Source organism: Drosophila elegans, unplaced genomic scaffold (assembly GCF_018152505.1).
Source record: "Drosophila elegans isolate 14027-0461.03 unplaced genomic scaffold, ASM1815250v1 contig_208, whole genome shotgun sequence".
Classification (NCBI taxonomy): Eukaryota; Metazoa; Arthropoda; class Insecta; order Diptera; family Drosophilidae; genus Drosophila; species Drosophila elegans.
This window is the reverse complement of record NW_024545578.1, coordinates 15,537,257-15,551,274: the sequence shown is the minus strand read 5'-3', so window position 1 is coordinate 15,551,274 and position 14,018 is coordinate 15,537,257. Positions and strand designations below refer to the sequence as shown.

At 45.6% G+C, this 14,018-nt stretch overlaps 5 protein-coding genes and 1 long non-coding RNA gene across 6 annotated transcripts; 3 read left to right on the top strand and 3 right to left on the bottom strand.

Annotated features, from left to right (window-relative positions):
- The first annotated feature begins 742 nt into the window (after positions 1–742).
- Positions 743–2,331, top strand: LOC108150185 (gram-negative bacteria-binding protein 3). The gene has a single exon (XM_017278180.2). It carries the CDS (start codon positions 767–769, stop codon positions 2,255–2,257), a length of 1,491 nt encoding a protein of 496 aa, XP_017133669.1. The 5' UTR covers positions 743–766; the 3' UTR covers positions 2,258–2,331.
- Positions 2,332–2,732: 401 nt separating this feature from the next.
- On the top strand, positions 2,733–3,536 carry LOC108150114 (50S ribosomal protein L7/L12). The gene is made up of 2 exons (XM_017278078.2): positions 2,733–2,823; positions 2,888–3,536. The coding sequence occupies exon 2, from the start codon at positions 2,899–2,901 to the stop codon at positions 3,445–3,447; it is 549 nt and encodes a 182-aa protein (XP_017133567.1). The 5' UTR covers positions 2,733–2,823; positions 2,888–2,898; the 3' UTR covers positions 3,448–3,536.
- Positions 3,537–4,111: 575 nt separating this feature from the next.
- LOC108150304 lies at positions 4,112–6,985 on the bottom strand. Its single transcript, XR_005977188.1, has 3 exons — positions 6,878–6,985; positions 5,555–6,317; positions 4,112–4,874 (listed from the first exon to the last, which is right to left on the bottom strand). It is a non-coding gene; the product is annotated as an uncharacterized LOC108150304 (long non-coding RNA).
- LOC108150303 lies at positions 5,851–8,071 on the top strand. The gene is made up of 3 exons (XM_017278415.2): positions 5,851–6,073; positions 6,935–7,093; positions 7,150–8,071. Exons 1-3 carry the CDS (start codon positions 5,851–5,853, stop codon positions 8,022–8,024), a joined length of 1,257 nt encoding a protein of 418 aa, XP_017133904.1. The 3' UTR covers positions 8,025–8,071.
- A 176-nt stretch (positions 8,072–8,247) lies between these two features.
- On the bottom strand, positions 8,248–11,841 carry LOC108150302 (valine--tRNA ligase, mitochondrial). Its single transcript, XM_017278414.2, has 5 exons — positions 11,578–11,841; positions 9,754–11,507; positions 9,249–9,698; positions 8,555–9,184; positions 8,248–8,492 (listed from the first exon to the last, which is right to left on the bottom strand). The coding sequence occupies exons 1-5, from the start codon at positions 11,669–11,671 to the stop codon at positions 8,442–8,444; spliced, it is 2,979 nt and encodes a 992-aa protein (XP_017133903.1). The 5' UTR covers positions 11,672–11,841; the 3' UTR covers positions 8,248–8,441.
- A 218-nt stretch (positions 11,842–12,059) lies between these two features.
- Positions 12,060–13,645, bottom strand: LOC108150149 (spermine oxidase). The gene has a single exon (XM_017278115.2). It carries the CDS (start codon positions 13,579–13,581, stop codon positions 12,151–12,153), a length of 1,431 nt encoding a protein of 476 aa, XP_017133604.1. The 5' UTR covers positions 13,582–13,645; the 3' UTR covers positions 12,060–12,150.
- Between the last annotated feature and the right edge of the window lie 373 nt (positions 13,646–14,018).

The following is a 14,018-nucleotide window of genomic DNA, read 5'->3' as shown; positions in this document are numbered from 1 at the left end:
TTTGGCTGTTTAAAATTAAAATTTTTTTAAAGTTCTAAGCTTACTAATACGCTGGGAAATACCCTACAACGATACATAGGCAGCGAAATTATCGATGGACCACTAACAGCTGATTTGACAGTGTTGGGCAGCGTTGGCAGAAAAAGAGCGGCTTTTTTAAAAAAGCTATATACATATATTTGTATTTACAAATATTTGGGGATATGTTGGTATATGTTTGTTTACCTCTTTTAAAACGGCGTTTCTTTTCTTTGACTCATAAATATATACACTTAAAACTGTGCTTGGGTAAATCCCAAGTGTTTTTTTATAGGTTGTCTCCATTTTTATGGTTGGACAATTTGAGTAGATACACTAAGAAATGAAAAAAAGTTGGTATTCAAACAAATTGAAGTTGACCATACCTTATGAATTCCATAATTAAATGGTTAAAAATTTAAGCACTAACCAGTTTTTTTTCCATTAATTTTTTTCAACATTTACATTAAAAAATATGTTAATTTATCCCAAACCTTAATAAGCTAGTATTGTTTAAGGCAGTTATTAAAGCGTTTTTCCATATTATTAAACAACTGAAAGGCAACTGTAAGCTAAACAATAATAACTTTTTTTATGGTTTTAATTTTTGAATTTAAGTTTACCTGCTTTTAATTTTTCACTGTGCGCTATAAACAATGAAAGCCCCGACCGGTTCTTGATAAGCTTCTCGGATTCCCAAGCACGACTTGTCAGACCGCTCATCGCAGTTTCAATTATTATTCCCACGATGGCGGGTGGATCGCGCTTTGCGGACTGGAGCTGCTGTCTCCACCTGCTGCTCCTCCTTCTCCTTGGTGTCGGTATACGGGGATACGAGGTGACAAAGGCCAGGATCGAGGTGTTCTACCCCAAGGGATTCGAGGTCTCGATTCCCGACGAGGAGGGCATCAGTCTGTTCGCCTTCCATGGCAAACTGAACGAGGAGATGGAGGGTCTGGAGGCGGGCACCTGGGCACGGGACATCGTCAAGGCGAAGAACGGCCGCTGGACCTTCAGAGATCGTACTACGGCACTGAAACCCGGCGACACGCTGTACTACTGGACGTACGTTATCTACAACGGACTGGGTTATCGCGAAGACGACGGGTCTTATGTGGTCAATGCGTACAGTGGTAATAACACCTCGGCGAACACTCCACGTCCTCCTGTCGTGCCTGTTGTCACCACGCCATGGAGTCCACCTGCCGATCCGGATATTGACATTAGAGTGGGTTGCACCACCCCCCAAACAGAGGTCAATGGAGCACCCACACGCTGTGCCGGGCAACTGGTCTTCGTGGATGAGTTCAACGCTGCAAAGTTGGATCCTGGTAAATGGAAGGCAGAGCGCCGCTTTTCTGGCCAGCCAGACTACGAATTCAATGTTTATGTGGACGATGCGCCGGACACTTTGTGCTTGACCAATGGTCACGTCGCTCTGTCCACGAATACGATGCGGAAGCACTTCCACAAGGGATCAGATGCCAGTTTGGATTTGGGGGACAAGTGCACGGGAGTGGCTAATACCCATGATTGCGTTAGGAATGGCAGGACCATGAACGATGGCCTTCCACCAATGGTCACCGCCCAGTTCTCCTCCAAGGATTTCTCCTTCAAGTACGGCCGCGTGGAGGTGCGTGCCAAGATGCCGCGTGCACAGTGGGTGACGCCGCAAATCTGGCTGCAGCCCAAACACCATAGGTACGGAGTGGATGACTACCGGTCAGGACAATTAAGGATTGCCTACACACGTCCGAATGGAGCTAACCTAGATCTGTATGCCGCTGCCGTTCTATTCGCAGACGAACCCCTGCGATCGGTCAAAAATTGCCTGAAACCGGGCACTGGTGATAGTTCCGAGGACTGGAGCGATAGCTTCCACAATTATACCCTCGAATGGACTCCACGGGAACTTCGTTGGCTGGTCGACGGCAAGGAGTGGTGTGTCCAAGGAAGTGATAAGGGAGCTTTTAGTGAGACAACCGCCGCCGGAAAACGATTGCCCCAGGCCCAGAAACTGGAGGAGGGCTCTGGACTGGCGCCCTTCGATCAGGAGTTCTACCTTACCTTCGGCCTCAGCGTGGGTGGATTCAACGAGTACCAACACGTGGTTAAGCCCTGGAACGAGAGGGCGCCGCAGGCACAAAAGGCCTTTTGGAAGGATGTCAAGAAAAATCGAGACCACTGGCTGGATGAGGGGCACATGAAGATCGACTACGTCAAGGTGTACTCTTTGTAATCCACTTTGGTCGAAAGAGGTGCTTATCACAAACTTTACATATAAATCATAATAAATTTTAAATATTTGTATTACATTTGCATTAATTTATTATGTCTTACAGGGTGGTTGGCTTTGTCAAATTTGCTTTTTTTCTAATATAAACCATTTTTTAATTTTTCAATATTTAAAAACAAACCTATTTTCAATATAGTCACAAATAGAAACCAAAAGTATCTTATGCAATTTAAACTTTACGGTCTTTTAAAAAGGGATTTTAAAATTATTGTCTATTTAATCAAAACGTTCGCTTGAAATTAGTTTAAAATCTAAAAGATTTGTTTTTAGTAAATCCAATAATAACCTTTTATGTAATAAAAACTACAAGCAATTTCGAATTTGAAAATAAATTCTGCTCTGTGGTATTTTAACGTTACTATATTTTTTAAGGCCAGTTGGGTATATTCAGACATGGTAATGCCGCAGAACAAAAATATATACTTTGCAGCCCTGGTTGGTTATCGATAAACAACTGCTCACATAACCTGCTGCCGCACATAATTAATTTTGTCCCCCGAAAACCGCAAGTAAATAGGAATATATTGACATTTAGACTAGATGCTTACTTAAACCTTGACTACACGATTCTAGATACAAAAAGGATGCACATCACACGCCTCGCCATTCGCCAGATTTCGCGCCAAGTGCAGCTGCATCGCATGTACAGTGCAGCGGCTCCGGCTGCCGCAGTTTCTGGAGCTGATAAACTAGTGCCTCCCGCGCCGGAAGGCGTGGTCAAGCCACCCAATCCAAAGCTGGACTCCATTGTGAACAACATCGCCGCCCTCAATCTTCTCGAGGTGGCCGAACTGAGCACGCTGCTTAAACAGAAACTGAACCTGCCCGAGACCGCATTTGCCCCACAATTCGCCGCTGGGCCGGCACGTGCTGCTTCTGCCGAGGATGAGGAGGAGGCGGCGCCCAAGCAGGTCCAGACCTCCTTCAAGGTAAAGCTGGTCAAGTTCGACGAGAAGCAGAAGGTGGCGCTGATCAAGGAGGTGAAGAACCTGCTCGAGGGCATGAATCTGGTCCAGGCCAAGAAGTTTGTGGAGAGCGCACCGACCATCGTCAAGGAGGACATCCCCAAGGAGGAGGCCGAGAAGCTCAAGGAAGCGCTGGCCAAGGCGGGCGCCATCATCGAAATCGAGTAGGATCGACGGTGACTTCGTTTTCTTATTCTGCGTTTAGCTGCTAGTTATTGTTTTAATAAAAAGCCAGGCAACATTTGCTGTAAACTTAACGATTTCTTTAGCAAAATAATAGTTTATTGTAGGGCAGGAGACTTTTTCATTCAACCTTTGTCGAAATTTAGCTTACCTGCAGTCTCGATTCACTGAGTTTATATAATTTATCCACGTTTTCTTAGCCAATTTTTATTTAGCTTACTTCAGGCTTCTAACTATTTCTTATTGGTTAGCATTCAAAAAATACTTTTTTAAATTGCAATTTAATAAATTGTTTTGAATAATGTATCTCTATTTCGAAACTATAAACAAATATTACTTTATAGCTTTACCAAGAATTACAATTCAAGGAAATTTAATTTTGAATTTATTTGATGCTGTGAGATAGTCTATTAAATGCCACAAAGTAAAAATAAAAAATAAAAATTGGTTTAAAGCCGATGAGTCATTTAATTTCCACTTTGACTCAAAATATTTTAAAATTATTATTTATTATTTTTTTAAATCTAATTAAGGTAACATAATTGGTTTGGAGACATTCATTTAATTTAAATTATTTTTGTTATTTTTTCTTTTGCAAAGCATTTATTATTATTTATATTTTTTACAATCTTATTAATCATTTGTTTAGTTGGTTTAGAATTCATTTTACCAAGATTTTTTAAATTTGTCTTCCCAAATTTTTGCATAAAAGTAACTGTCTTGGTTAACAGGGCCACAACATGACTTTAAATAACAAAAATCGATCGACAGTTGGCAACTCGGCGGATCACCTGCAACTTTCTACGCTTCGCGCTGGAAAACAATCAAGGCCAATCCACTTTTACCTTCCTTTTGGGATTAAACATTAATTAGTGTCCGCATAGTCGGCGATTAGTGATGTCCTGCTAATTGGCGTCGTGCCGCGTTCTAGTAAATGCAGCAAAGCAGATCGCTTAGCCGAAGACTCAAAAACACGCGCCAAACTGATCAAGATTGTACCGTTACATCATCTGTAAACGGACCGATCACAATGGGCCCAAAGTTTTCGATTTTATTTATAGCCATTTATTAAACTGGCTCGAGCGGAAAGAAAATACTAGTCTAGACCTAGACTTACAAACCGGAGCGAAGAGCAAACACTAGACACTTTCTTTTACTCCATCCGGGGAATCATGCGGCGCTACACGCGTGCGCAAACCCGCCAAATTGGATATCAGTGCCAGTCATTTGTATCACTTTCCTCGCCCAGAAAATCGGTTTGTTGTCATCCAGAAGCGGTACGCGTAAATTTCGGTAACGAATAATGCCAATACGGACCAAGAAGCCGATCACTTCCCATGCGTGAGTGCTCCACATTCTCTCTCGACCAGGCGAAATAAGACCCACACGATCTTCGGGCAGGAGCGGATTATCTAGTAAACAAGGGAGTGAAATTCATTCATTAAAAATTTAAAATGGGTCAATGAATATGGAAACTTTAAAGATCACTTTTTGCTAATGGTAACATATTTAGATACTGTACCAGGAGCTTTATAATTATTTTCCAAAATTTTTTATGGTTTAGACCTAAAATTTTGTGTTCAATTACAAATCCATTTTAAATACATAATCCTTATACAAGGAATCCAGAAAAGAAAATGAAAATTTTCTATAAAGCATTGCAAATTGTTTTCGGTAAAAAAAAATTCCTTTTTTAAGGTTTTTATAGGAGGATACAAGATTTTTAACTATGCATTATTAAATTTCGTTGTGCTTGAAAAATCAGTTATAATTACAGTTGGATATTATCAAAGTTTAAAAAAATATACGTTCTAAAATAAAGACTTACAACGATGCTATTATTATTAAAATAAAGATTTTTTTCAATGATTAAGATCATCACTAAGATAATTTTTAAACAACATTAGATTGAAATCAATTCTATTATTTTATTTAAATTACCTCAATTTTAACCGAGATAAATAATATTTTACTATCTGTTTGATGAGTGCAATAATTAAATTGGGATATACTCGACATTCATAATGTTAAAATTATAAATGTAACAAGTGGTTAGTAGTAGTTTTTAAATTTTCTGAAAAATTTCATATACCATGAAAGAAGTGTAATGTCTGAGAGTGCAGTTTTGGAGAACTCCAGCCGTCCCTGGCGAAGGTGCATGGGTTGTGTTGTCGGGTTCTCCCAATTAGCACCTGAGCACTGGCCACCAGCCCACTGGCCTGGCCCATTCGACTATGCCCCTAAAACTCGGATCTCGTCGGCTCAGTCTCCATTGTGTCTCTCTCTCGATCGGTAGCCAATCCGTTCCAGCTCCGTTGCAGCCGCAATAGTTCCAGCTCCCCGAGTGAAAACCGAAAGTGATCCATACGATATCCGATTGTCATTATCATGTCTGCCGGCGGTCGTTCCTCGCAGCTTCTGGCCCTCGTGGCCATCTTCTTCAGCAGCTACATAGTGGGCATCTATAGTGCGGCACGTGCCAGTAGTTTGATGCTAATGTCGGAGTTGAAAGTTAACAACACCCTGATCCCCGGCAATGATACCCTTCTCGCGGAGGAGGAGGAGGAGGAGGACTCCAGCTTGGCCCGCAGTGGATCGCGACACCCTCGCTGTAAGTTTGAGCTCCACAGCAGGTGATTCTTATGAAGATGAATGCCGGCGGTTTGTTTTTCATCGTCGTGGTGGAAGTATGTGGGTCAGGCCTCAATTATCACCCATTGTGCATGTGCCGCAGGTGGATTCTTTAGTCTTAGCTGTCCCCATGCCCTAAAATTATCATTGGATCCGCGGAAAACGTTTCCATTTGCGCATTGCATTTCTAAAACTTATAGTAGAACCTCCCATTGTTGGATTTTCTGTAATTCAAAAAAATAGGGTGTAAAAATTACTTAAAATGTTACTTATTCACATTGATATTTAGAAATTTTATTTATTTTAGAAAATTTAAGCAAAAAAAAACTAAAGCAACAAAATTTTAATTTTTAAATATTCAAATTTTTTTTTCAAAACCAAGCCATTGAAATTAATGATTAGGAGAAGAGTTTCAGAAGTCCAAGCCAAAATATACATTTTTAAAAACCATTTAAAAATCCTAAATAACATAATTTTTTACTCAATGCATATTGCAATTTAAAAACTTGTACTTTTAATTTTTTTCCTTTAAAAATAAATAATTAAATTCAAAATAAAATATCTCTTTGATTATAAGCCTTTTTATATACATATTTTGGGAACTTAGATGTAAATATATTTTAGGGAACGGTTATAATTTTACTACGAAAATGAAATTCGCACGTAAAGAAGGACCACTGTCCAGTTATCTTTTAGGGTTTAAAAGGGTGAGATAAAAGGGCTGATAGCAAGTTCAAATAATAAATACAAATTAAACATCTATTTCCTTTGATACTACATTTACCTGTGCATCCGGAGACTTTTCAATGCCATTCTACTGACAAATATCTCTTACTTCTAGGGTTTCCCTTCTACACAATTGGCCGCTTTTCCAATGACATTTGCACCGGTAACAATCTGCTCCTGGGCACCTGCGTAATCAACGGCGAGTGCTCGGACAACAGCGGTGTGGCGGCGGGCAGCTGCTCCTCCATCACAGCCCAGGCCATCTGCTGCATTTGTAAGTGGTTTACGGGGATGTCAATCTTTTGACTAATTTATAACTTTTTCTTGCAGATCAGAGGACATGTGGAGCGAGTACTTCGTACAATAACACGTATTTCTACAACAGCAACTATCCGGCTCCGTATGCGGGCGGCGGTCGCTGCTCCATTGTGGTCACGCCTCCGGATTCATCGATCTGCCAGTTGCGCGTGGACTTCCTCTCGCTGTCGCTGGCTCCTCCGTCGGGCGACGGATCCTGTGCCACCGATGCATTGACCATCACCGGTGGAGCCTCACAGGTGCCCAGCATTTGTGGCGAGAACGCCGGCCAGCATGTGTATGTGGACTTCAACGGCGTCAGTCCGATCACCATCTCAGTGGCCACGTCCGGCAGTTACACCTTCAATCGCAACTGGCAGTTCCAGATCCGGATGCTGGGCTGCTCATCGGCCACTTTGGCTCCGGCCGGATGCCTGCAGTACTATATGCCCAGCAGTGGCACCTTGGCCAGCTTCAACTACGTTTCGGCCGCTTCCTCTGCACTCAATTCGATTGGAGTGCAGGGCACCAGGCAGCTGGCGAATACCAAGTACGGGATATGCATCCGCAAGGCGGCCGGAATGTGCTCCATCTCGTACAGCCAGGTCGGCTCCGACACGTACTCCTTTACGCTGACCAACGATGTGGGCGCCGTGGATCCAACGCTGCTGGCCACCTCATCGGTGCAGAGCCAGGATTGCACCACCGACTACATCATCATTCCGGCGCCAACGCAGGACGGCGTTGCGATGCCCAGCGATCGCTTCTGTGGACTGGGTCTGGTCACCACGACCACGGCGGCGAAGCCTTTCGTGGTCTACACGGTCACCGATGGCAACGAGGATATGGACATATCGAATCGCGGCTTCTATCTGTCGTATTCGCAGAACGCATGTCCCATTCTGTAACTATGGCATAAAATAAAGAAAAGACTTGATTATGATAGCATTAAAAATTAAGGAGTATTTCTGGAAAGCATCAAAGGGAAAACTTGTCTCATCTGAAAAAATATGATGATTAGTTATTATTGGAAAGTAACAAAACAAATAAGAAATCCATTCATACTAGTGATTTGTTTTAAATGTTTTGTGAAAGTAGCAATTAGCAAAAATGATCTAATGGGAGTTTAAATGTGTTCCAAGAAAAATACATATTATATTCGGGTTGTTTGTGACAAAAGAGTTAGCAGTTTAAAGGGGAAACTTAATCTCGTAGAATTATACACCTAAATAATTATGGCAGTCTTTAATTCTAAAACAAACAGGCGACTTTAGTCGGTTCTATAACAACAACAAAGGCATTATCTAAACTGATTTTGTAAATGATCACGCTGCCAGCCGTGTGAGGCTGTTGATTTCCGACTCAAGCTCCTTGACCTGCAATTACAAATGGCTTTCTGAGATAACCAAATTAATTACGAAATATTTCCAAAGTTAACCTTGTTTTCGAAATGCGTTTTCACAGTCTTGTCGGCCATTAGCTGGAAGGCTTCATTGTCCAGACGCATGCGGTACCGCTGGAGCTCATTGACCAGCTTCTTTAGTTTCTTGGTGTTGGCCATATGCATCTCATCGCGCTTTTCCATCGACAGCGCCAAAGCATCGCTCAACTTCAAGCCAAAGGAGCAAAGGGCGCCCGCCGTCGAAAAGAAGCTCAATTGCTTGGAAATCTTTGAGTTCTCGTCGAGCAGTTCCAGATCCACGCCCTCGCAACGGGTTAGCACCTTGATCTGCGGTAAGTGGCGACGCAGCACGCCCTCCGCCTCGGAATTCTGGGCAAACAAACTGAGATGCGGCTGGTGCCGTTTGCTGATCTCGTTGCGACTCTTCACCTGGCGCACGTTCTGGCAGATGTTCACTATTTCGTTGACCTCGTCCTCCAGCTGGGTGTCTTGGTAGTCCGACAGCTTCAGCTCAATGTTCAGCGGCACTTGCTGCAGCAGCTCGGATGCCACGAAGGGCGTAAATGGAGCCATGGCCTGAAGTCCCCAACTGAGACAGGCGGTCAAAGTGCCCACATGGATGTAGGCATCGGCAGTGCGATTGGCTATTGCCGTCTTGGTGGTCTCCTGACGATTGGCCAAGCCATATTTTAGGGAAATACATTAACCATTAAAGTGTGTTGTTACTCACCAAGTAAATATCACATAGATTTTGATAGAAAAAGTTCTTCAAGGCTGCCGTGGCCAAGTGGAAATTGTAATTGCTGTAGCTCTGCGAGCAAGTGGACAAAGTCTCCGCCAGGCGGCCAATGATCCAGCGATCCCACATACCCAGATTTACACCCTCCAAGGTCTCGAACTGATTCAGCGAAATGCCCAGTCCCTTGGCGGATCCCAAAGTAAACCGCATCGCCTGCCAAATCTTGTTAAGAAACAGCTTGTTGGTGTAACAGGCGTTCACATCGAAGCTGATGAAATGGCTCTTGATGTTGTGGCTCATCAAAGTAAAGCGCAGGGCATCGGTACCGCACTCCTGGATGCCATTGGGGAACATCTTGGTCATGCCAGCCGTGGAAGTGCTTAGCTCCGCGGGCTTAATGATGCCCGCCTCGCAGGATTGTTCTAGGCCAGCCTTTAGACTCTGTAGGATGCAACAAAAATCAGAAATAGTTAAGGATATGAAAAGCAGGTCTCACCTCCAAACTGGCACCCTGAACCACCTGCTGGGGGGCCACTATGTTGCCGAGACTTTTGGACATCTTGCGGCCCTGGGCATCGCACACAATGCCATTGAGCAGTATCCTCTGGAAGGGCGCCTGGCCGGTCAGCTTCAGGCCCATCATCATCATGCGTGCCACCCAAAAGAAGAGTATGTCGTGGCCGGTCTGCATGAGGTCCAGTGGGTAACGCTCCTTGTACGACTCCTCCGGCCAGCCAGCCGTCGAGAATGGCAGCAGTGAGGAGGAGAACCAAGTGTCCAGCACATCGGGATCACGGGTCAGTGTAAACTCCTCGCTGCCCACCAATTGCATGGCCTTCTTTCTGGCTGCCTGCTCGTCAACGGCGGCCACCCATTGACTGTTGCCCCGGGAGTCGGTCACCTGATAGGCGGGCACTTGATGGCCCCACCACAACTGCCGGGATATGCACCAGTCGCGACTGTCCTGCAGCCAGCGTTCCCATTCCGTTTCGAAGCTAGTGGGCTGGATCTGCAGCCGGCCACTGTGAAGCTCGGATAGAGCATCTGCCGCCAAGTCCTTGCACTTGAGAAACCATTGCGGCAAGATCATGTACTCGATGACATCCTTGGAACGCGAGCAGATCGGCAATTGCATGCTGTGGGAGCGCACCTGACGCAGCAGTTCCATCTCCTCCAGCCGGTTCACAATCAGCTCTCTGGCCTCGAAACGCGGCTTGCCCTTGAACTCGGGATAGGCCTCCAGCACCATTCCCGTTTCGCTGAACACCTGGCGCGGCTCCAGCTTATGACGCGTGGCCAGCTCGAAGTCGAACTTGTCGTGGGCAGGAGTGATCTTCACGGCACCCGTGCCAAACTCCTGGTCCACAGAGATGTCAAAAACGAGTGGAATTGTGTCGTGGCGGAAGGGATGCTTGAGTTTCACCTCCTCAACGTTGCGGTACTTGCTGTAGCGTGGATCAAGCGGATGCACGGCAACGGCTACGTCTCCCAAAATGGTCTCAGGTCTGGTGGTGGACACCACAATCTCCTCAACCGAACCGTCGGGCAGCGTTTCGCCATCCACCACGCGATAGGCGAAATCGTACATCCGGCCAAAGAGTACATTGTGTTCGTAGCCCGGAACGGCAATCTCCGTGGGTTCTTTGATGTCCACCACGTCCACCTCGATGTCGGAGATGGCGGAGCGCAGACTGGTGGACCAATTGACCAGCGAGTTGCGACGCCGGATGAGACCCTCGTCGAAGAGTCGCTCGAAGGCTACGTTCACGGCATGGGCCTGCTGTTTGTCCATGGTGAAGTACTCGCGCTGCCAGTTGAGCCTGCAGCCGAGTTGGCGGAGATCCTGCACAATGCCGGCGCCCTTTTCCGCCTTCCATTTCCACACTTCGTCCAGGAAGGCCGGACGGCCCAGTTCCTGCCGCGTCTTGCCCTGCGAAGCGGCTATGGTGCGCTCCACGACCACCTGGGTGGCAATCCCTGCGTGATCTGTGCCCGGCACCCAGTCCACCTGGTAGCCCAGCTGCTGGCGCTGGCGGGCAATCACATCCTGCACGGTGGCCATGAGAGCGTGTCCCAAATGGAGATTCCCGGTGACATTTGGCGGCGGCAGCAGCATGCGATAGGTGCCCCGCTTGCAACCACTGGCTGAAGCCTTTGGCAGATTCACCTGTTGCTTCTCCCGCTCCCAATAGGCCTGCTCCACGGGGCGTGGCTGGTATCCTGTGGCCAGCGGGAGCTCCTTAGTCGCATCTGGAAAGGGAGGAAACTGAATCCTTCAGCCGGCTTTATGGATTTATGAAAGAAATCGGGTAGAACGCACCTTTAACTGTGCTGTAGTACAGGGAGTACACCTTTGGCTGGCACAGGTACTTGTGTTTGAGTAATTTACTACTGCAATTCCTGATTATTTGCATTTTTAATTGTGTGTTATGGTTATGTCAAATAAAAAAACAAATTGAAGTTCAATTAGTGATGACACTTAAACAGCTGATGCGATAAACGATAGACGGTAAATCGATAAAAGGCGCCAATTTTGAAGCAAAAGACGATTAAGCTTTATCTGATAATTTTTAAACTTTATTTTTAGTTATTTGTTGTGTCAAAAGCGGAAGTAGGGAAAAATGTAACTCGCAGGCTACGTAGAAAGGGTTCAAAAATATATTATTTTTTATGCAACTTAGGTCTCAACAAAATACCATTCAAAATATATTTTTGTAGACGTTTATTTATACTTTAAATTGTGTAACTGTAAATAACTTTATGTTTAACAATATATATCTAATGTAAGTGAAAAATCTTGTATTACATAGAGGTCGATTAAATAATTTTATTTAAGAAACAAATAACACAAATAACTAAATAAGGCGAAGAGAAGTAATAAAAACCAGCTTTTTTAAGAATTTAAATCGCAAGAGGAGTAGTTCCCAATCAAACGATCAGCCTCGCGAAAGCCCGCCTCAACGGCGCCATGAACAGTGCCAAAGTACTTCCTGCTGGAGGCTTCTCCGGCAAAAAGCAGGCCGAGATGGCCATCCGGTCCAGTTACAGGTGTCTCCAGATCCCAGGGTCCAGTGTCGTGTTCATCGGCTTTTGTGGATCGATGGCTGTAGCTTCCGCGGAAATTCGGATTCGTAAACCACTTGCTGCGATGGAAACGCTTGGGCGCTGGCATCTCAAAGGGCAGGAATTTACGAAAGAGCCACTGCAATCCCTCCACGACTTTCTCTTCGGACAGGGTCTCCGAGTGGCGGCCATGTGGTCCTCCCACCCAGGCCATCAGCATCCTTGGCTGACCCGTGAACTTGTGGCAACCGGTAATCCCCTCCAGCCAGAAATGCTCCGTCTTGCGCAGCTCCCTCAGATCGTGCTCCAGCCAGAGGCAGAAGAAACCCACCCAATCATCGGGAAACGGCTGCTGCTTAAACTCCATGAACAGTTTGTTCACGGTTCCGAGGGTTAGGCTCCGAATGGCCTTGACCTTGGCAGGAGGAAGCGGCGGCACAAACAGTTTCTCGTGCTGCTCCTGCAGGACTCCCAAGGATACGGTGCAGATGACGTGATCTGCCTCAAAGTAATCCCCATCGTCACAGCGCAGAATTACTTTACGCGGCGCTGTCAACTCAATCCGGGTGACCTTTTTGCCCAGCCGGACGTGACCTTCCAGTAAGCCCAGACTCTCCGGCTCGTGCTCACTGACCTTCATCAGCAGCCGAAGGAATCTCTGGAAGCCCTTGCTGCCCCAGTGGAGCAGCTTGTCGCCATCGCAGGCATCGTACTCGACATGTGATCTTGCCGAGACCTCGAAGAGATTGTCCGCACCGAAGATGGAACTCTCATGCCTGGCAAAGAAATCCAAGGCCTCACTAGCCAAAGTCCTGTCCACACGGGGCAGATCGGTATCGATTTTCCGCCAAAAGTTCTCCACCAGATGGGTGCCGGCTGAGCCCACCACCGGATGGGGTCCACTTGGCATGCTCTTAGCCACAATATCGTGCAATATGCCACCCAGTTCGTGGGCGACCACTTCCTTGTTGGACCTCACCATCTTCATGGTGCTGTAATAGTCTCCCGTTTGGTGCAGAATATCCTGATCCTTGACCATTTCGTACACACAATTCCGCTGCATTCCGTAACACCACTGGGCTCCCACATCAATGACGTTGTCCCCAAAAGCGATGGTATTGATCCGGCCACCGATGCGGTTCTCCGCCTCCAGGATCTGCACATTGCTGAAGTTGTTCTGGAGGAGTCGGCTGGCAGCGGCTATTCCCGAAGGTCCTGCCCCGACGATCAATATCCTAGAGGAGGCCCGGCACTTCTCCATCCTGAAGCAGTTGAGTTGGCAGTTGAGTGCGACCGATTGACCAGACGATCAACGAACTACTGATGAAGTTTTTAAGTTGCTGCTTGGCTTCACAAATATTGGATGCTGCATTTCAAAGGCTTCGGCTTCCCTCTTTGCTTGTTGCACTCCAGTTGTTGGACACCTTCAGGTTTTGCACCACAAAAATGTATCATTGAGCAATCCAGGTCACAGCACATGAAAATGCGATTTGGCCTGCAACAGAAAAAAGACTTGTGGAAAAAATTCATCCAATTCTGAATTATTAAAGCATTACTATGTCTAAAAGAATATGGTATAGTTAGCTGCCAACTCCAAAGTTGTCCTCTATCATGCACCGGAATCTGGTTTGTTTAAAGTTCGAAATTCAAAATCGTTGAATTTGTAACGGCAATGTTAAATTGTCGTTTTTGCTAACA